Here is a 21,563-nt window from a genome sequence, read left to right on the forward strand (position 1 = left end):
CCATCATTTCTAACCCCATTCCCCTCCGTTCCCCTCCAACCCCTCTGTCCTATCTAGAGGACATCTATTTCTCCCATGCTCTCTCTCCCTATTCCACTGTGAATCAGCCTCCCTATATCAAAGAAAACATTCAACATTTGGTTTTTTGGGATTGGCTAACTTCACTTAGCATTATGTTCTCTAACTTCATCCATTTACCTACAAATGCCATGATTTTATTATCTATTGCTGAGTAATATTCCATTGTGTGGGCTGGGGATGTGGCTCAAGCGGTAATGTGCTCACCTGGCATGCACGGGGCGCTGGGTTTGATCCTCATCACCACATAAAAATAAAATGAAGATGTTGTGTCCACCGAAAACTGAAAAATGAATATTAAAAAATTCTCTCCCTTCTCTCTTCTCTCTTCTCTCTCTATATCTTTAAAAAAAATCCCATTGTGTATATATGCTACTTTTTTTTATCCATTCATCTATTAAAGGTCATCTAGGTTGGTTCCACAGTTCAGCTATTGTGAATTGTGCTCCTGTAAACATTGATGTGACTCTGTCCCTATAGTATGCTTGTTTTACGTCCTTTAGGTATAGACTGAGGAGAGGGATAGCTGAGTCAAATGGTGGTTCCATTCCCAGTTTTCCAAGAAAGCTCCATACTGCTTTCCATATTGGCTACAACAATTTGCAGTCCCACCAGCAGTGTATGAGTGTACCATTTTCCCCACATCCTTGTCAACATTTATTGTTGTTTGTATGCATAAAAGCTGCCATTCTGAGTGAGGTGAGATGAAATCTTAGAGTGGTTTTGATTTGCATTTCTGTAATTGCTAGTGTTGAACATTTTTTCATGTATTTGTTGATTGATAGTATATCATCATCTGAGAAGTGTGTATTCAAGTCCTTGGCCTATTTATTGATTGGGTTATTTGTTTTTGTGGTGTTTAGCTTTTTGAGTTCTGTATGTACCCTATACATTAGTGCTCTATCTGATGTGTGAGGGGTAAAGATTTGCTCCCAAGATGAAGGCTCTCAATTCAACTCACAGGTTATTTCTTTTGCTGAGAAGAAACTTCCTAGTTTGAGTCCATCTCATTTATTGATTCTTGATTTTAATTCTTGCACCACAAGAGTCTTATTAAGGAAGTTAAGGCCCCACATGATATAGATTAGGGCCTACTTTTTCTTCTATTAGATGCAGGATCTCTGCTTGTATTCCTAAGTCCTTGATCCATTTTGAGTTGAGTTTTGTGCATAGTGAGAGATAGGGGTTTCATTTCATTTTGTTGCATATGGATTTCCAGTTTTCCCAGCACCATTTGTTGAAGAGTGCCGCAGTCTGGCTGGGCACAATTCAGGAGCCACTTGTCAAAAGAAACTAACTTTATTTTTAGAACCACACACGATAAACAAAACAGCTCCTCAGGAAAAAACCCTCAGAGCCCAACTGCCACCACCGGCTTCCCACAAGCCACACACCCCAATCACCTCTTCCTCCCACAATCCTCCTGCTCTTGAGGCCCATTGGCTGGGTCGCATGGGCGGAGCCAAAAAAGTCCCCCAATGAGCAGCTCCGTGGTCTGAAAGGGCAGGGAAACAGCCCAATGAGCATCACCGCAGAGGAGCCAATCAGCTAGATGTTGCTAGATGTTGCTGGGGCCGCTGTGAGCCAATCATCAGCTGATAGTCTGAAAGGGCAGGGAAACAGCTCAATGAGCATCTCCACAGAGGAGCCAATCAGCTAGGTGTTGCTGGGGCCGCTGTGAGCCAATCATCAGCTGGCAGTCTGAAAGTTTGCTGGAGCCCCTTCGGCTGTGGCTCTCAACAGAAGAGGCTATCTTTTCTCCAATGCATGTTCTTGGCACCTTTGTATAATATAAGATAATTGTAGTTTTGTGAGTTAGTCTCTGTGTCCTCTATTCAATACCATTGGTCTACCAGTCTGTTTTGATGCCAATACCATGCTGTTTTTGTTATTATTGCTCTGTAGTATAGTTTAAGGTCTGGTATAGTGATGCTACCTGCTTCACTCTTCCTGCTAAGGTTTGCTTAACCTATTCGGGGTCTCTTATTTTTCCAGATGAATTTTATGATTGCTTTTTCTATTTCTATGAGGAATTCCATTGGAATTTTGATCGGAATTGCATTAAATCTGTATTGTGCTTTTGGAAATGTGGTCATTTTGATAATATTAATTCTGCCTATCCAACAACAAGATAGACCTTCCCATCTTCAAAGGTCTTCTTTGATTTCTTTCTTTAGCGTTCTGTAATTTTCATTATATAGATCGTTTACCTCTTTCGTTAGTTCGATTCCCAAGGTTGTTTTGTGTGTGTGTGTGTGTGTGTGTGTGTGTGTGTGTTTTTTTGTTTTGTTTTGTTTTGTTTTGTTTTGAGGCTATTGAAAATGGGGTAGTTTTCCTTTCTGAGGATTTGTCACTGATATACAGAAATGCCTTTGATTTATTGGTGTCGATTTATATCCTGCTACTTTGCTAAATTCATTTACTAGTTCTAGGAGTTCTGGTGGAGAGTATTCTAGGTATAGAATCATATCATCAGCAAATAGTACCAATTTGAGTTCTTGTCTTCCTATGTGTATCCCTTTACTTTCTTTAATCTGTGTAATTGCTCTGGCCAGTGTTTCAAGAACTATGTTAAATAGAAGTGGTGAAAGAGAGCATCCCTGTGTTGTTCCAGTTTCTAGAGGGAATGCCTTCAATTTTTTCTTCATTTAGAATGATGTTGGCTGGGGCTTAGCATAGATAACCTTTATGATGTTGAGATATGTTCCTCTTATCCCTAATTCTTCTAGTGTTTTGAACATAAAGGGGTGCTGTATTTTGTCAAATGTTTTTTCTGCGTCTATTGGTTCTTATCTTTAAGTCTATTGATGTGATGAATTACGTTTATTGATTTCCATATGTTGAACCAACCTTACATCCCTGGGATGAATCGCACTTGATCATGATGCAGGATCTTTTTGATATGTTTGTGTATTCGATTTGCCAGAATTTTGTTGAGAATCACGTATAGGGGGAGATCAATTCATGTATCAGCAGATTTTTCAACACAGACCTTCAAAGCCAGGAGATCATGAAACAACATATACCAAGCTCTGAAAGAAAATTGATGCCAGAATCAATTTATAAGAATCTTATATTCAGGAAAGCTAAGCTTTAGATTTGATGATGAAATGAAAACCTTCCATGATAAACCAAAGTTACAAGAATTTACAACTAGAAAGCCTGCACTACAGAACATCCTCAGCAAAATATTCCATGAAGAGGAAATGAAAAACAATGATTAAAATCAGCAGAGGGAAGGATTACACTAAAGGAAAATCTAATCAGAGGAGATACCTAGTCAAGTTAAATACCAAAAATAAACAAAAATGGCTGGGAATACAAATCATATCTCAATAATAACCCTGAATGTTAATGGGCTAAACTCACCAATCAAAAGACATAGACTAGCAGATTGGATGGAAAAAAAAAAAAAAAAAAGACCCAACAATATGCTGCCTCCAGGAAACTCATCTCATAGGAAAAGACATTCACAGACTGAAGGTGAAGGGTTGGGAAAAATCATACCACTCACATGGTCTGTGTAAGCAAGCAGGGGTTTCCATCCTCATATCAAATAAAGTAGACTTCAAACTAGAGTTAATCAAAAAGGATAAAGAAATACACTACATTACTGCTTAAGGGAACCATACACCAACAAGACTTAACAATTATAAATATATATGCCTCAAACAATGGAACAGCTATGTTCATCAAACAAACTCTTCTGAAGTTCAAGAGTCAAATGACCACAACAGTAATTGTGGGTGACTTAAACACACCTTTTTCATCACTAGATAGATCTTCCAAACAAAAGCTGAACAAAGAACTATAGAACTCAATAATACAACCAATAACTTAGATTTAACTGACATATATAGAATATTCCATTCTTCAATGAGAGAATATACTTTCTTCTCAGCAGCACTTGGATCCTCCTCTGAAACAGACCATATACTATGCCACAAAGCAACTCTTAGCAAATATAAAACAGAGATAATACCCTTCATTCTATCAGATTATAATGGAATGAAATTAGAAATCAATGATAAAATAAGAAATAAAATCCAATCCAACACCTGGAGACTAAATAATATGCTCCTGAATGAACAATGGGTTACAGAAGACATCAAGTAGAAGATTAAAAAATTTTAGAGGTGAATGAGAACACAGATACAACATATTGGAATCTCTGGAACACTATGAAAGCAGTACTAAGAGGAAAGTTCATTGCATGGAGTTCATTCCTTAAAAGAAGAAAAAGTCAACAAATAAATGACTTAACACTACATCTAGAAAAAGCCCTAGAAAAAGAAGAGCAAATCAACACCAAAAGCAGCAGAATACAGGAAATAATTAAAATCAGAGCTGAAATCAATGAAATTGAAATAAAAGAAAAAATTGAAAAAATTGACAGAACAAAAAGTTGGTTCTTTGAAAAAATAAATAAAATTGACAGACCCTTAGCCATGCTGATGAAGAGAAGGAGAGTGAAATACTTCTTTATGAAAAATTACTTTGATATATTTATTGGTATATTCAATTTTTTTATGCTGTTTACTTTTTCAATATGAAAAACATTTGCATGACTCTGAAGTCAAAGTATAACTCAAAACCAAAAAACAACCCAATTAAAAAATGGCCAGGAGCTGGTGTTGTGGCTCAGAGGTAGAGCATTCGCCTAGCATGTGTGAGGCGCTGGGTTCGATCCTCAGTACCACATAAAATACATAAATAAAATTAAGATATTGTGTCCCCCTATAACTAAAAAAAAAAATGTATTTTTAAAAAAATGACCAAAGAATTGAATAAACATTTCTCCCAAGAATGACCAAAAAACTCATGAAAATCGAATGCATGGTAGGACACCATCTTGTACTCATTAGGATAGCTACTATAAAAAATATCCAAATAATGATGTTGGCAGAAATGGGGAGTAATTAGAACCTTTATTCCCTTCTGGTAGGAATATAAAATAGTGCAGCCACTGTCAAAAATGGAATAGTAGTTCCTCAAAAACTAAAAAATAGAATTACCATATGATTCAGCAATTCCATTTCTGAGTATATACTTAAAAGAATTGAAAGCAGGCACTGAAGCTAATTTTTGTATGTCCATGTTTATAGTAGTATTACTCATAGTCAGACAGATGAATGGATAAGCAAAATTTGATATTGTACATATAGTGGAAAATTATTCAGCCTTGTAAAGGAAGGAAATTTTAACAAATGCTACAACATGGATAAATCTTAAGGACATTATGCTAAAATGAAATAAACCAGTCATAAAACAGTAAATAGTGTATGATTCTACTTACATGTTATTCTTAGACGAGTCAACGCTTAGAGACTGACAGTTGGAGGTTATCAGGGCCTGGACAATGAGCAGGTATTGTTAAATGAATATAAAGTTTTAGTTTTGTAAAATGAAAAGAGTTTTGAAAATGGATGCTGGTTGTGGTTGAACAACTATATGAATGTACTTACTGCTGTTGAACTCTACACTTAAAAATGGTTAAAATGGTAAATGTTACATTATATGTTATTTTACCACAAAAAAATATTTAAAAGTGAATACTTTAAGAAATAAGTGTGTTCCACTTGAACCCATGGTAGGACACTATCTTGTACTCATTAAGATAGCTACTATAAACACTTCTTTTATAAAAAGTCAAATGAAAAGTCTCATATTTTTAAATTTCTTCCTTGTACCCTCTACAGATAACCACTTTTGTTAGTTTTCATTTGTTAATACTTAGAGATCCTTATTTATTCAATTTTTATGGTTACCCTAAAATTTCACACTTCAAAATCGTCATTATTTAGCCAGTACAATTTGATTATTATTACTCCTCTGCTATTGTAGATAATCCTGACATGAGTAACTGCATCTATTAAATTATTTTGGTTTTGTTGGGGTACACCTTCAGGGTAAATTGTTAATAGTGGATTTCTGGTCAAAATGTTGTGCCCTTCTAAATCCCTACACAAATCTTTAATGTATCCATTTTTGCTTTGTTTTTAGTTGGTCATTGATGCGATTGGCAATGGTGCAATTGGTTCTCAACAATTTGAAGACATTCTATCCCTTTGCAGGTCATGATCTTGCAGGTAATAAATATCTTAATGTAAATGAATGGTGCCGTTGCTTTGGTTTACTATTCTGTATACTTTTTTTAAATAGTGGAGAAAAGGTTAGACTTCCTGTTGTGAAAAAACAACCCTCTATAAATGTACCTATCATGCAATTAGGTGCTTGAGGAGGGCTATGTCCAAGAAATCAGAAGCACTGAACCTGATATGATTAACTATTATGAGACTATCTTATAGCTCTCTGAATGTTGGGGGATTTAATAATGGTAACAATGTAGAAACTAAGCAAACACAAAGCTTATAAACTACAAAGGAAGAAATGGTTGTGTAGGAGAGAAAGGGGTATGATAGTATACCAAATGTTTCAGCTGTGAAAAGTATTTTTCATTTATATATGTGAGATCATATATTAAAGACAAGTATATATAAGATAAATATGTATTATATATTACTTATGTGTAATACATAATATTAAAATATTGATTTAACCAAATTTTTATGATGTTATGATAAGGGGAGGAAAAGTTTATTGTCATATTTTTTTAGTAATAAATGAGTAGATCTTTTACAAAATTAAAAATCATGAGCACACAGTATAAACACGTTATATAGATATGGAGAGGTAAATAACAGGAGTAGTTAAAATAGGCTCAGGACTCAGGAATATGGAAGTTTAGAAAAAGGTGCTGAGTTTCTTGGTAAGTATTATTTAATACTTTTGTGTGTATTTTTATTTTCTAAACAAATCTTAAATTTATATGCCATACAGAACTGATACAAAGGTTTAAAACAATTTTCTCTCACACATATTTTCCTGATCTTCAGATACATTTTTAATGTGAAAAAGTCAGAGACAGTAAAGTTGAAATGCTTGTACAGATTTCTGACATCATTTTTTTCAACATCCTGTATTTCTATGTCTATATCTCACATGTTGACATGTGCTAATAGCTTAACTCAGTCTTTCCTACAATTGAATATGGCATTTTACTGCAGAAGATAAATATAAGTCATTTACATTTTCCCTTTTTAGAACTTCCAGTCAGTTCACCTCTTTGTCATGCGGTTCTGAAAACTCTTCAATGTTGGGAACAAGTTCTTCTTCGAAGACTTGAAATCCATGGTGGACCACCTCAAAATTATATCTCAAGTCATACCTCTGAAGAGAGTTTGTCTGCAGGTCCTGCTATTCTGCGCCACAAAGCTTTACTGGAACCTACAAACACTCCTTTCAAGTAGGTTTTCCTATGGATAATATTTTTTTTAAGAGAGAGAATTCTTTAATATTTATTTTTTAATTTTCGGTGGACATAACATCTTTATTTTATTTTTATGTGGTGCTGAGGATCAAACCCAGTGCCCCGCACATGCCAGGCAAGCACACTACCGCTTCAGCCACATCCCCAGCCCCAATGGATACTATTTTTAAGTATGAGTTTTCCTAAATCAGAATGTTGTCAGGTAGTATTTAGAGAAAGAAATATTACGATCTATCTAATTTTCTGTTCTAGGCTCATATGAGTGTCTTTGTGTAATGTCTACAGTAGTTCAGAAGTTAGCAAACTTTTCTTGTGAATGTTCAGATAGTAAATATTTTAGACTTTTAGGATGTGCTAGTCACAATTACTTAGCTCTGCCATTGTAGAGTGAAAGCAACCATATACCATACATAAATGTTTTGATTTGGCTATGGTCCAGTAAACTTTTTTTTTTAAATGGGGCAGGCTAGTTTTGGCCTATGAGGTGTAGTGTATTGATACCTACTTTAGAGCAATACTATTGAAAATAACCACTCATCAACTGTTTTACTGTCCATGAGATGAGAAAGAACCAAAAGATAAATCATTTCAGTGCCTGTTTTATCTAGAAAGTCTTACTACAAAAAATATTTACTGAACTAAACAGTGTAATGTTTACTGTTTACTTAATGTTGTAGCTGGTTTATGCTCTTGCACAAGCTCTTACCTTATTACTGATCCGTTCCAAAGAGTTGTGGGTGGGTATGTGTCCATAGACAGCACTTTCAGTCACTGTTTTTCTAGTTCTTGTCTGGTATGCATACCTATTTTTGTTATCTCTTGTGTCCCTAGATTGGGGGTCAGCAAACTGTGCCCAACCCTCTGCCCAAATTTAGCCCTCCTCCTGCTTTTTAAAATAAAGTGTTATTGGATCACAGCCATGCCATTTTCATTTGCATATTATAGGTTGAGTATCCCTTATCCAAGACGCTTGGGGCCAGAAGTGTTTCAGATTTTAGAATCTTTTGTATTTTGGAATGTTTGCTAGACTTTACCATTGAACATCCCTAACTCAAAATCCAAAACATCTAAAAAGTTTCAGATCTCAGAGCATTTTGAATTTTGGAGCATTTCAAATTAGAGCTGTTCAGTCTGAATGTTCGGCTGCTTTCCCATTATAGTGACAGAGTTGAGTACTTTTGATAAAAACCATATGACATACAAACCCTGAAATATTTACTGTCTGATGCTTGGTTGGCTTGTCACAATGATGCACACCTGTAGTCCCCTGAACTTTGAAGGCTGAAGCAGGAGAATTGCAAGTTCTAGGCCATCTGCAGCAATTTAGTGAGGCCTGAAAAAACTTGGTGAGACCTTCTCTCAAAATAAAAATAAAAAGTGCTAGGGGTGTAGCTCAATGACAAAGTTACCCTGGGTTCAATCCCCAGTATCAGAAACAGAAAAAGAAAAAGCTTGATGGATGCTTCCCTACATCATAGGTGTGGTTCTAGTTAATTTATTATAATAAGGATTCATATAGCACTGAGGAATTTCGGTCAAGTTAATTAGAAATGTCTGAAGGGGATAATTAAATTTTCTATCTCTGTGTAGATCCAAACATCATCTGGCATTATCTGTGAAGAGGCTTTGGCAATACTTGGTGAAGCAAGAAGAAATTCAAGAAACATTTATCAGAAATATATTCACAAAGAAACGATGTCTAAATGAGGTCTGTAGAAGTTAGAACCTCTTTACTATTTTATTACAGAAATCTTTTATATTATCATTGAGACCTTAAAAATGAGATACATTTTATAGTTTTTCTAAAACACATTTTTGTATCATAAATATATGCAATTAATGCTTAGTCAAGTGATTCAAAATGAGAGAGGCAATTATTTTCATCAATCACTTTAATTTACAGTAATTAATTTGTATGTACTTAGGACTTTTTTTTCCTCATAGATATTATTTAAGATTCTGTATCTCTTGTTTTTCTGTATTTTGAGTTATAATAATCACTTATTTACAAAACAAGGTAGAAATTCCTTTGATTTTCATGTGATAGTTTCAGCTATGTTAGAAGTTTAACTGAAACTTGGTTTTTGTACTGAAAACATTTTAAATATGTACTCTTTCTTATTTTTTAGATTATGCTTAAATAAAATTTTACAAATTCAAATTAACTTATAATTATACTGTAATTGGTTGATTATACTTTGATATTATCATCATAATGGTTATTTTTTTGTCATTTAGTTCAGTGCTACTAAAAGTACCAGTCTGATAATACGGGGGAACTTGCATCTGAATGTAAATGAACATCTTGCTTCCTTCATTGAGAAAGTTTCGCTACTAAAAAATATCAGGTGAACTAAATAGTAGACATAGTTATGTAGTCGATTCTTTATCTCCCCTAAACCAGTAGCAAAGAGTTCAAAACTGCCAGGCATGGTGGTGTACACCTGTAATCCCAGCTACCTGGGAGGCTGAGGCAGGAGAATCACAAGTTCAAGGCCAGCCTCAGCAGTTTAGCAAGGCAACTAAGTGAGACCCTGTTTTGAAATTAAAAATAAATAAAAAGGACTGGGGATGTAGCTCAGGTAAAGTACCCTGGGTTCCATCCCCTTCAGTGTCCAAAAAAAAAAGAGTCTATAGACCACATTTTGAGTAGCACTGAACTAGTCTGAAAGTAAGCTTTAACAGTTTTTAAAATGGAAGGAAAAAAATAAGGAAATAGAATATGACTTTACAATAGACAAGTAATCAAAAAGCAAGATGACATCAAACCTTAAATAAAAGGAAAATCACATATATTCTGTCGTCTTGCAATTTAAGTACTAATTTGCAGGAGGCAACTGTACGTGCTATTATTTACTATTCGCCTGATTTTGTAAATATATTCAAATTGACCATGCCAGGAAACAGAATATTATATAGTATTCTTGCTGACTTATAAGACTTTTCTTATGAAGTCTAGTTAAACAGTTTATTTTGTTATTTTTGTTTATTTTGTTAATTTAAACTTATATGAAATATGTCTAAGATGTTTAGTGTGTAAGTTTACCATTAAAACAGTTCAAGAAAATGTTTGGATAAATAAAATTAATAATGGATGTACTAGAGAAGAATATAAGACTAAGTAAAGATAGGTTTATTGGAAAGATAATGTTTTATTTTAAATTTATCTTTTTCTCAAATAATGTAAGTTACAGCATTCTGATGTGATATATAAAAGCACTGCTGCATTGTTCTGTATAAAGTCATGTTTGCTTGCTACTTTCTCTAGTGCACTTTTTAATATGAATACGTAAATTTAGATTCAGGACTAGAATTATTAAGGGTTCAGAGTAGTGTAACCAAGCCAGAATGTATAAGAATAGCAGGTAATAAATACAGTTGCACATATTTAAATTTATTATTTTATTTCTAGTTTTCTTTGGATCTTCATTATTACCTTAAGAAAATTTTAAAATTACTTTTATTTCAATTATTTTAATAAAAGCATGAACATAAGTGTTGAACTGACAGCTTTGTAACTATCAGTAAGCTACATATTTTCTCTGAATTTTAGGGTTTTTATCTGCAAAGTGATTATTTCATCCTATACTTTGCAATGTTTTTGAACAATAGATATAATTGGCTCAATCACTGTAGTTATGAGAAATTTGTTGTTGTTGCCTATTCTGTTATTCTTGATTGTGATAATCTTGAAGAGACATTTTTGTTGTTCTTTTTAGATATACATGAACAGTAGAGTATATTTTGACATATAACATGGAGTATAACTTATTCTAATTAGGATTGAAGAAACTTTTGATAAAAGGGAGTGTGAAAAGAAAAAAATTATATAGTAAAACAGGTTGGATGGAGTTAAGTAGGAACCTAACTTTATAGGGATGGTATAAAATTATTTAATCTTCTCTGGAAAGTTGAATAGACTATTTTTGTTATTCACAAATTTACATTCCATCTCTTAGTCTCATAAAATAGTAATTACATTAAAGTTATTGTGACTTTTCAACTGTTTAGGAGATAAATATATGAAAGGCCCTATATTTTGGTTGCAAGATGATGGGAAATATTTTGAGACTGCTGCTGTTTTTTTTAATTCCTTTATATGCTTCTTTATCTGACCTTTTCTTCATCTGACCTTAAAATCCTGGTGTATCCTGAGATCTCTTCTTTTTCCTATATAATGTAGTTTACTAGTGCATGCATTTTAAAATAGAATCCCTTCCCTATTTGTTCTTATTTGGAAATTAAGTACAGATGACTGCAAATATTCCCTACAAAAATTTGGAACTTGACAGCTGCTATCTTTGTTCCATTCCTTTTTTCTGTTTTCTTTCATTTTCTGAAAAGAACTAAAGTCTCGAACCTTTTATCACTATTATTATTATTATTATTAATGTGCTAATACCTCCTTTTAATAATGATATGCACCTTTAGCAACTTCTTGACTCTTTCTGGCTAAATCAGTAGGCAACAATTAGAAAAGTAAAACCAAAATTTCCTAATCAGAAGGTTTCCCCGAGATAACCATATTTTATGAAAATAAGACATTAGCGTCTGTAAAAAGAGTTTGTTTTTTTAATTTATAGTAATCTGGAACCAGTAGTTCAGGATTTTTAAATATAAATTACTTTAGAATCAATTTTGCTCAAATGTCAGCATTTGAAGAGCAAGTAAAAATTTTAATGCTGTAGGATAAAATTTGTAGTGAATGTTAATGAGTTATGAGCTGCTAAGTTTTCCTGTTCCCTTTCAATGCACATTCACACATACTTTTTTAAAGTGTATTAAATTTAAGAATAACAATGCAGATTCATGTCCTTCTCTAAGTAAATTATATATATATATATAATTTTTAAAAATATCCCCAGTATTTTGCAAGTTACATCTCATCTTTACTTTGTCATGTGATTATTCTTTCTTGATGAAGTCATTAGAGGACAACAATGAAACCATCAAAAATTCTATGATGGAGGAGCCAAACTTCAATAAGGTACAAATATCATTCAACTGAAATTAGAAATTGCATTCTTAGCTAGAAAAACAAAATATTTGCATTTTAGTTTCCAACTGAACTTTGTTCCCAATGGAATGAAAGTATTGTTTTTTCAAATTATTCTCTCATTTTAGCAAGTGATAAAAATGCTTTTTCTTTTGTTAATTAAGAGAATGCAATTTTAAAGGGAGTTGAATGTATCCTATTTGGCTACAGATTTTTCTGAGTACATATAACTGAAGTTCTTAATAAATGTAAATTACTCTAGCAGTTGTAAAAGCATAGTAGGATTGTACCATTTTTTAATTAAAATTTCTCTCCAAGGATATTAATTCCTAAAAGTATAGCAAATATTATTATATAATCATTTATTCTACAGATAGGAATAACATATAGCACAATGCTTTCTGCATAGTAAGTACTCATAGTACTTAAGAATCAAAGCAGAAAAGATGACTACTAATTCTACCTTTATTTTTTTTTCCAGTTGTAGATACACACAATACCTTTATTTATTTATTTCTATGTGGTTTCTTACACGTGCTAGGGTAGTGCTCTACCACTGAGCTACAGTCCCAGCCCCCTTTTATTTTTTTTCAAAGGAATCTTTTAAAATAGAAGAAATAATTTTATGCAATTAATAACGAAGACTTAGTTGATACAAGTGTATGTCATAACTAAAACTTTAGCAAAATAAATGTATATAACTCATACTTTAAATTTTTCTAATGTTTTTTGGAAATTTTCAGAGAATATAAATCAAATTTTTAATTAGTTAACAATTTTTTTTGCTAATTGTTTCTACTACTCCCTGTACATTATCAAGAATTTTTATCCAAAGGTTTTTCTTTTGATCCTGTTCATAAAATGTTAATAATTATACTGTTATATTTCTGAAATCATCATGTTACATAAAAATGCAGTCATATTGTTTGGTTAACATCATAACCATTTTGCAAGAATTTTTAAGCTCTTTACTATACGTTTTTTAAAATAACTTATTAGGTATGCTTGATCTAAAATAACTCCACATATTTAAAGTGTAAAACTTTAATTTTGGATTGTGTGTTTGTGAAGCTATTACCTGAAGGTGATGCATTTATCCACCACCCTCCAGACTTCAATCCCTCCCTTTTTCTTTCCTCTCCCCTCTGTCCTTTTTCTCCCCAAACAACTAGAGATCTGATTCCTGACATTATAAACTAATATGCATTGGAATTTTATGTAAATGGAATTATATCATTTTGGTTTTTACCTTTTACTAAGCATAATTATTTTGAGATATCTCCATGTCATTGTATGTGTCAGTAGTTCATTCTTTTTCATTTCTGTTATGTGTGCATTATATTGTATGGACATTACCAGTTTATCTGTTCACATATCATTTAACAGTTGAGCTTATTCCATTTGGGGGTTCTTTCAATAAAACCTGCTTTAAAAATTCATGCATATGGCTCTTTTATGGACATATGCTTTTATTTCTGTTGTGTAAATAAATGCCTATAAGTAGAATGACTGGAGCATATGGTAGGTTTATGCTTAACCTTTTTAGGAAACTGCCCAAGTGTTTTCCAAGGTGATTGTATCATTTATACTTTTCTCATCAGTGGTTGAAATCTCACTTACTTCATATTCTTCTTCTTTTTTTTTTTAATGAAAAGCCTTCTTTGGGGGCTGGAATTGTGGCTCAGTGGTAGAGCATTCACCTAGCACCAGCTGGACCCGGGTTTGATTCTCAGCACCACATAAAAATAAAAGCATTGTGTTGTGTCCATCTACAAAAAAGATTCATATTTTCTCTCTCTCTCTCTCTCTCTCTCTCTAAAAGAAAAGACTTCTTTCTTTTTTTTTTAATACCTTTGTTTTATTTATTTATATGTGGTGCCAAGGATTGAACCCAGGGCCTCGCATATGCTAGGCGTGCTCTCTACCACTGAGCCATAACCCCAGCCCAGTTACTTCATATTCTTATTTATACTTTGTATAGTTAACTTTAGCCATTCTAGTTTAATGATAGTTCATCATGGTTTTATTTTATACTCTTTTTATTCTCTTTACAATGTCTTTTGTTGAAGACGTTTTCCTTTCATCCATTGAATTTCCTTTTCAAAAACCATTGACACAGATGTGTAGGTCTATTTCTGGACTCTTCTTTGGTCTATCAATCTGTTTTCCATCTTTATGCTAGCTGCACAGTTACTTATTACTATAGCCTTATAATCTTTATGTGTAATGTTGTCCTTCAGATATATCCTTCTGCAAACCAAGCTAGCTAGCTTGCTTACTTATTTGCTTACTTTTTCTTTATCACATTGACTACAACTTCCAGTCCCACACTGAATAAAAATATTGAGAATAGATTCTTGTTTTTCATATATTAGAAGAAAGCATTTAGTTTTTCTTTTCTTTCTCTTCTTTTTTTTTTTTTTTTTTTTTGTACCAGGGATTGAACCCAAGGATGCTTAACCATTGAGCCACATACCCAGCCCTTTTTTATATTTTATTTAGAGACAGGATCTCTCTGAGTAGCTTGGGGCCTTGATAAGTTGCTGAGGCTAGCTTTGAACTTGCGATTCTCCTGCCTCAGCTTCCTGAGCTGTTGGGATTACAAGTGTGTGCCGCCATGTCCAGCTAGCATTTAATTTTTTTTTTATATTCTATCTATATAAAATATCCAGAATAGATAAATCTATAAAGACAGAAAGAATTGGTGCTTGCCAAGTTCTTAGACAAGAGGGGATGGGAGCTGAATGCTTAATGAGATTGATTTTTGGTACTAAAAATGTTCTGGGGGGAGAAAGAGATCATAGTTGTATGTTTAGGTTTTTTTTCTTTTTGTTGTTGTTATTTTATCATGAGGTTACCTGTAGGTTTGTTGTAGTTGCCCTCATAAACTTGGAGAAGTTTCTTTATATTATTAGCTTGCTGAGAGTTTTTTTAATAACAAAAAAATATTTTACTAAAACATAAGATTTACAGAAGATTCCAGACAAGTCATACTATATTGTCAAAAGCTTTTTGTTGAAGGGATATCTATACTTGATAGCACAGTGACAATCTTCTTAGGGAGGGTTGTGATATTTGTTTAGTGTCAATTCAAACAATCATTCTTGTTCATCTATAGGATTTTAAAGTAAACACTCTGCAGTTCACCCTGATAAACTATCTTTGTTTACCATGCTTTATATTTACTACACTGTGCTTTATACTTTATCTTCACATACTATGTCCCCCATGACTAGGAAATGAATAAAAGCAGTTTCACTACTTTTAAACTTTTCCCAACAATCCATGTTCTAGCATCTGCTTCTGCTTTACCATGGTGAATTGAGAAAAGAGATAGATTTGATAATGTGCATTTAATCACCAAAGGACTGAAGATGTCCTAACTTTTATTCTGTAATGTTTCTAAGACTGTTGTGTCCATTAAATGCAAACAAAAAGTGAAGACAACTTTATAGAACAGAAGTGATGCACATTTGATGATGTGCATTTGGTAATCAGATTGATTTAAATACTACTTGTGGCAGACAACCTAGTCCATGTTTCAAGTATTTCTGTGACTTGAACTTTGTTGGTCTCTCACTGCTGTACTTCATCATTTTCTAATAGATCCTCTGAATTAAGAACACTTAACAAAGCAAGAGTCAATAGCAGAATTATGGGAAGCGGGTGCTGTGGACCACTTATCTTTCAGAATACATAACAGATTCTTCCTGACCTGTCTACATTAAGAAAATAAAGTTTGGTCATGAAATGTACTTTAGGTGCTGCCTTTGGGTATTCTTCTGGAAGGAACAATTAAAATCCCCTCCTCAAAGTTGGAATCCTAGAGACCAGCAGTGACCACATGAAAATAATGGGTATTGCTTTTATCTGGTTCTGCTTTGATGCCAGGAACCACTTCTACCAGCCAATGCTGGCTTTCCTTTGATGATTTTTCCAGGCAGCCCAGTCATCTTTTCAAATTCTGAATCAGCCTACTGGTCTTTTTTCCCCATTTAATCAGGAATGGATGTTGGATTTTGTTGAATGGTTTGTTTTTTTGGGATTTTGTTGTTGTTTTGCTACTATTGAGATGATCACATGGCTTTTCTTTTGTTAGTCTGTTGGTATGGCTAAATAAATTTATGGATTTTTTTTAAATGTTAAACTAGTCTTGCATTCATGGCCCCACTTCAGCCTACTTGGCCATGATGTATTATCCCATTTCAATATTGTCAGTTTTTATTTGTTCAAATTTTAAGAATTTTTGCATCTATATTCATGAAGGATATCGGTTTGTAGTTTTGTTATACATTTTTTTTTAGTTGTCAGTGGACTTTTATTTATTTATTTATATGTGATGCTAAGAATTGAAACCAGTGCTCACACATGCTAGACAAGTGCTCTACCACTGAGCCACAACCCCAGCCCTTTCTTATACATTTTTTGCTTTATGTTGGTATTAGATTTATGTTAGCCTTTCTTACAGTAGGTTGGCAAGGATTCTTAATATTTGGAAGAATTTATATAGATACAGTAGTATTATTTCTTAAGTGTTTGGTAGAATCTTTGAATTTTTTAATTACAAATTCAAATTCTCTAACAGATTAGGGCAATTCAGGTTATCTATTTCTTATCTATTGGGATAAGCCACCATTCCTACTCTCCTAATTCAATCCACCATTACCTCTCAGTAACTTAAGCCACTGTAGTAGCTTCTTCATTGACTTTTTGGCAGCCATTCTTATACCCTTTATGTTTTAGCTCACACCAATCAGAAATTTCGAACTCTTCCAGTGGCTTTCTCAGCCCTAATATCTTTCCTCTTTATTATAGCTTTTAAATTCCTGCATGAGCTTCTTTCTCTAGTCTTCTACATGTTTAGTCATTCTCAAATTTAGTTTGCCTAAAACACTTGAGATGTTAGGCACCATTGCTTTGCCCTATGATTATAGGATTCTAAATATGCATCTGACATAGAGTTTAGAATCTTTGTATTTTAAAAAGTCACCTCATTTCATTCTCATGCAGCTCAGCTTGACACCATGTTATTGAGAAATATTATTTTTAGATAATAGAAAACAAGAATGTATTCCCACATTTAGAAAGCTTTTTGACATTTACATCTGCTTGAGCTTTCCTTCTGCACTTGGTGGAAAAAGCTCCCCAGATGAAACTGATATATTCCCCTCAATCCAATAATTGCCAGCAAATAGTAGATCCCTCTGTGCTGTGGAAATATCTCTCTGCCTCCAGTTTCTTCAAAACCTAATAATAGACACTTAAGAGTATTTTAGATATCAGGCAGATAGATAGGTAAATTGGGATTTTTATCATGAAATCACAGAATTTGATTTGTCCATTCTTGCTGGGCCAGAGGTAAGACATTCCTAGAAGACAAGTTGATTCTCAACCCGAATGTTCAGCAAACATTACTGAAATATTTTTGTTTGTAAGCAAATCATATTTTAGATTAGAATATATTTGACATTAACATCTAATGACTATGGTTTTCTCTTCATAGTGGTTATTTTGATTTGGTTATTATATAAATCTCTCTCAGCTCTGAAAATGAACAGTCTGATGTCATTTAAAAAAATATTTTGAACTCTTATGAATTCTGTTGTCAGCAGGTAGGCATTAGTGATATTTTTATCTAAATTTTTCAGGAAATAAATTTGTTATGTGCTAATTACAAATTAATATTTTCTGCATTTTATAGTAAGTGGTGAAGCATTTTGTAATTCATTTAAAAAGATTGAAGGTTAGGAAAATTAAAATGAAGTAATACCCTACATTAAGCAATGTTTCATCAAACTCTTAATAATTGTTTCCACATTCAAACTTTTATTTATTTTAATAAATTGATTTTATACAATTTCTTCTGAATGTAAAGATGTTGTATACACTTTCTTTAGGGTAAAGGAATGTAAGATATTTTCCCCTTGTGTAAACTACATTGAATTATGGTTTATTAAACTTCTACTGACTTAGAGGAGTTACCATGTCTTCGGGGTTTCAGATTTTTCCTCTATAAATAGAAAATTATTTAGACCAGAAGTCAGTAAACTATACATACCTGGTCAAACCCCACCTGGTTTTGTATAACCCATGAGCAAAGAATGGTCTTTACATTTTTAAAGCATTGTTTGGGGTGGGGGGAAAAGGAATGTGCAACAGTAACCATTTGTGGTCCACACAACCTAAAATATTCACCATCTGACCATTTAACATAAAAATATGTAAAATACTATTAAATGGCTGGGGGTATAGCTTAGTTGGTAGAGTTCTTGCCTTGCATGCACAAGGCCCTGGGTTCAATCCCTAAAACCACCAAAAAAATAAAATACTATAAGAATTATAGTACTGAGAAATTTGGTAAATAAATTTTAATTAAAATGTTTTGGTTCTCTAAAGTTAATTCGTTGTAGCATGGGAGTATAATCAATTAATGAAGTTCTGAGTTGTATCAACTATCTTTTTATAAAAATGTGAAAAAAACAAGTTTGAAAAAAATTAAATTCCCCTTATCCAATCAATTTTGTCTTAGGAATTATATACAATAGCACCTTTGAAATTGAAATATCTAAAAAAAAACTTTCTTAAAATAATTTATGCAAGTATCAGATGCTAGACTAGCATACTATTTGGCCTATTCTTAAAGTCATATTTTATTTTCTTCCTTGTAGATAGAAGCAGATTTGGGATATCCTGGAGGTAAAGCAAGAATTATTCATAAGGAATCTGATATCATTACTGCATTTGCTGTTAATAAAGTAAGTCTATAGATTTTTTTCTTTTCTTTAATCATTACATGTTCATAGTTGAAGAATCAGTAAGTTTATTTTATTTTATTTTTTTAATTAATTTTTATTGTAGGTTATTCAAAACATTACATAGTTCTTGATATATCATATTTCACACTTTGATTCAAGTGGGATATGCGCTCCCATTTTTACCCCACATACAGATTGCAGAATCACATCAGTTGCACAACCATTGATTTACATATTGCCATTCTGGTGTCTGTTGTATTCTGCTGCCTTTCCTATCCTCTACTATCCCCCCTCCCCGCTCCCCTCCCCTCTTCTCTCTCTACCCCCTCTACTGTAATTCATTTCTCCCCCTTATATTTTTCCTCCTTTCCCCTCATTTCCTCTTGTATGTAATTTTGTATACCCCTGAGGGTCTCCTTCCATTTACATGCAATTTCCCTTCTCTCTCCCTTTCCCTCCCACCTCTCATCCCTGTTTAATGTTAATCTTCTTCTCATGCTCTTTGTCCCTACTCTGTTCTTAGCTACTCTCCTTATATCAAAGAAGACATTTGGCATTTGTTTTTAAGGGATTGGCTAGCTTCACTTAGCATAATCTGCTCTAATGCCATCCATTTCCCTCCAAATTCTATGATTTTGTCATTTCTTAATGCAGAGTAATACTCCATTGTGTATAAATGCCACATTTTTTTTATCCATTCGTCTATTGAAGGGCATCTAGGTTGGTTCCACAGTCTTGCTATTGTGAATTGTGCTGCTATGAACATGGATGTAGCAGTGTCCCTATAGTGTGCTCTTTTTAGGTCTTTAGGGAATAGACCGAGTAGGGGAATAGCTGGATCAAATGGTGGTTCCATTCCGAGCTTTCCAAGAAATCTCCATACTGCTTTCCAAATTGGCCGCACCAATTTGCAGTCCCACCAGCAATGTACAAGAGTACCCTTTTCCCCACATCCTCGCCAGCACTTGTTGCTGTTTGACTTCCTAATGGCTGCCAATCTTACTGGAGTGAGATGGTATCTTAGGGTGGTTTTGATTTGCATTTCTCTGACTGCTAGAGATGGTGAGCATTTTTTCATATACTTGTTGATTGATTGTATGTCCTCCTCTGAGAAATTTCTGTTCAGGTCCTTGGCCCATTTGTTGATTGGGTTATTCATTATCTCATTGTCTAATTTTTTTAGTTCTTTGTATATTCTGGATATTAGGGCTCTGTCTGAAGTGTGAGGAGTAAAGATTTGTTCCCAGGACGTAGGCTCCCTATTTACCTCTCTTATTGTTTCTTTTGCTGAGAAAAAACTTTTTAGTTTGAGTAAGTCCCATTTGTTGATTCTAGTTATTAACTGTTGTGCTATGGGTGTCCTATTGAGGAATTTGGAGCCCGACCCCACAGTATGTAGATCATAGCCAACTTTTTCTTCTATCAGACGCCATGTCTCTGATTTGATATCAAGTTCCTTGATCCACTTTGAGTTAACTTTTGTGCATGGCGAGAGAAAGGGATTCAGTTTCATTTTGTTGCAAATGGATTTCCAGTTTTCCCAACACCATTTGTTGAAGATGCTATCCTTCTTCCATTGCATGCTTTTAGCCCCTTTATCGAATATAAGATAGTTGTAGTTTTGTGGATTGGTTTCTGTGTCCTCTATTCTGTACCATTGGTCCACCCGCCTGTTTTGGTACCAGTACCATGCTGTTTTTGTTACTATTGCTCTGTAGTATAGTTTGAAGTCTGGTATAGCTATACCGCCTGATTCACACTTCCTGCTTAGCATTGTTTTTGCTATTCTGGGTCTTTTATTTTTCCATATGAATTTCATGATTGCTTTCTCTGTTTCTACAAGAAATGCCGTTGGGATTTTGATTGGCATTGCATTAAACCTATAGAGAACTTTTGGTAATATCGCCATTTTGATGATGTTACTTCTACCTATCCATGAATAGGGTATATTTTTCCATCTTCTAAGATCTTCTTCTATTTCTCTCTTTAGGGTTCTGTAGTTTTCATTGTATAAGTCTTTCACCTCTTTTGTTAGGTTGATTCCCAAGTATTTTATTTTTTTTGAGGATATTGTGAATGGGGTGGTTGTCCTCATTTCCATTTCAGAGGATTTGTCGCTGATATACAGGAATGCCTTTGATTTATGCGTGTTGATTTTATAGCCTGCCACTTTGCTGAATTCATTTATTAGCTCTAATAGTTTCTTTGTAGACCCTTTTGGGTCTGCTAGGTATAGAATCATGTCATCTGCAAATAGTGATAATTTGAGTTCTTCTTTTCCTATTTTTATGCCTTTAATTTCTTTCGTCTGTCTAATTGCTCTGGCCAGTGATTCGAGAACTATGTTGAACAGAAGTGGTGAGAGAGGGCATCCCTGTCTTGTTCCAGATTTTAGAGGGAATGC

General features: G+C 33.6%; 1 protein-coding gene across 2 annotated transcripts in view; it reads left to right on the top strand.

Annotated features, from left to right (window-relative positions):
* Dmxl1 (Dmx like 1) overlaps nucleotides 1–21,563 on the top strand; it is a 175,997-nt gene that overhangs the window by 116,441 nt on the left and 37,993 nt on the right. The window contains exons 31-35 of one of the 2 annotated variants that reach the window (XM_076856669.1): nucleotides 6,082–6,167; nucleotides 7,183–7,384; nucleotides 8,999–9,116; nucleotides 12,333–12,395; nucleotides 19,073–19,159. In XM_076856669.1, coding sequence (XP_076712784.1) covers nucleotides 6,082–6,167; nucleotides 7,183–7,384; nucleotides 8,999–9,116; nucleotides 12,333–12,395; nucleotides 19,073–19,159 — 556 coding nt within the window. The remainder of the gene's footprint in view (nucleotides 1–6,081; nucleotides 6,168–7,182; nucleotides 7,385–8,998; nucleotides 9,117–12,332; nucleotides 12,396–19,072; nucleotides 19,160–21,563) is intronic. The other variant, XM_076856670.1, reaches the window with a different exon arrangement.

The sequence above is a fragment of the Callospermophilus lateralis genome, chromosome 5, assembly GCF_048772815.1.
Source record: "Callospermophilus lateralis isolate mCalLat2 chromosome 5, mCalLat2.hap1, whole genome shotgun sequence".
NCBI lineage: Eukaryota > Metazoa > Chordata > Mammalia > Rodentia > Sciuridae > Callospermophilus > Callospermophilus lateralis.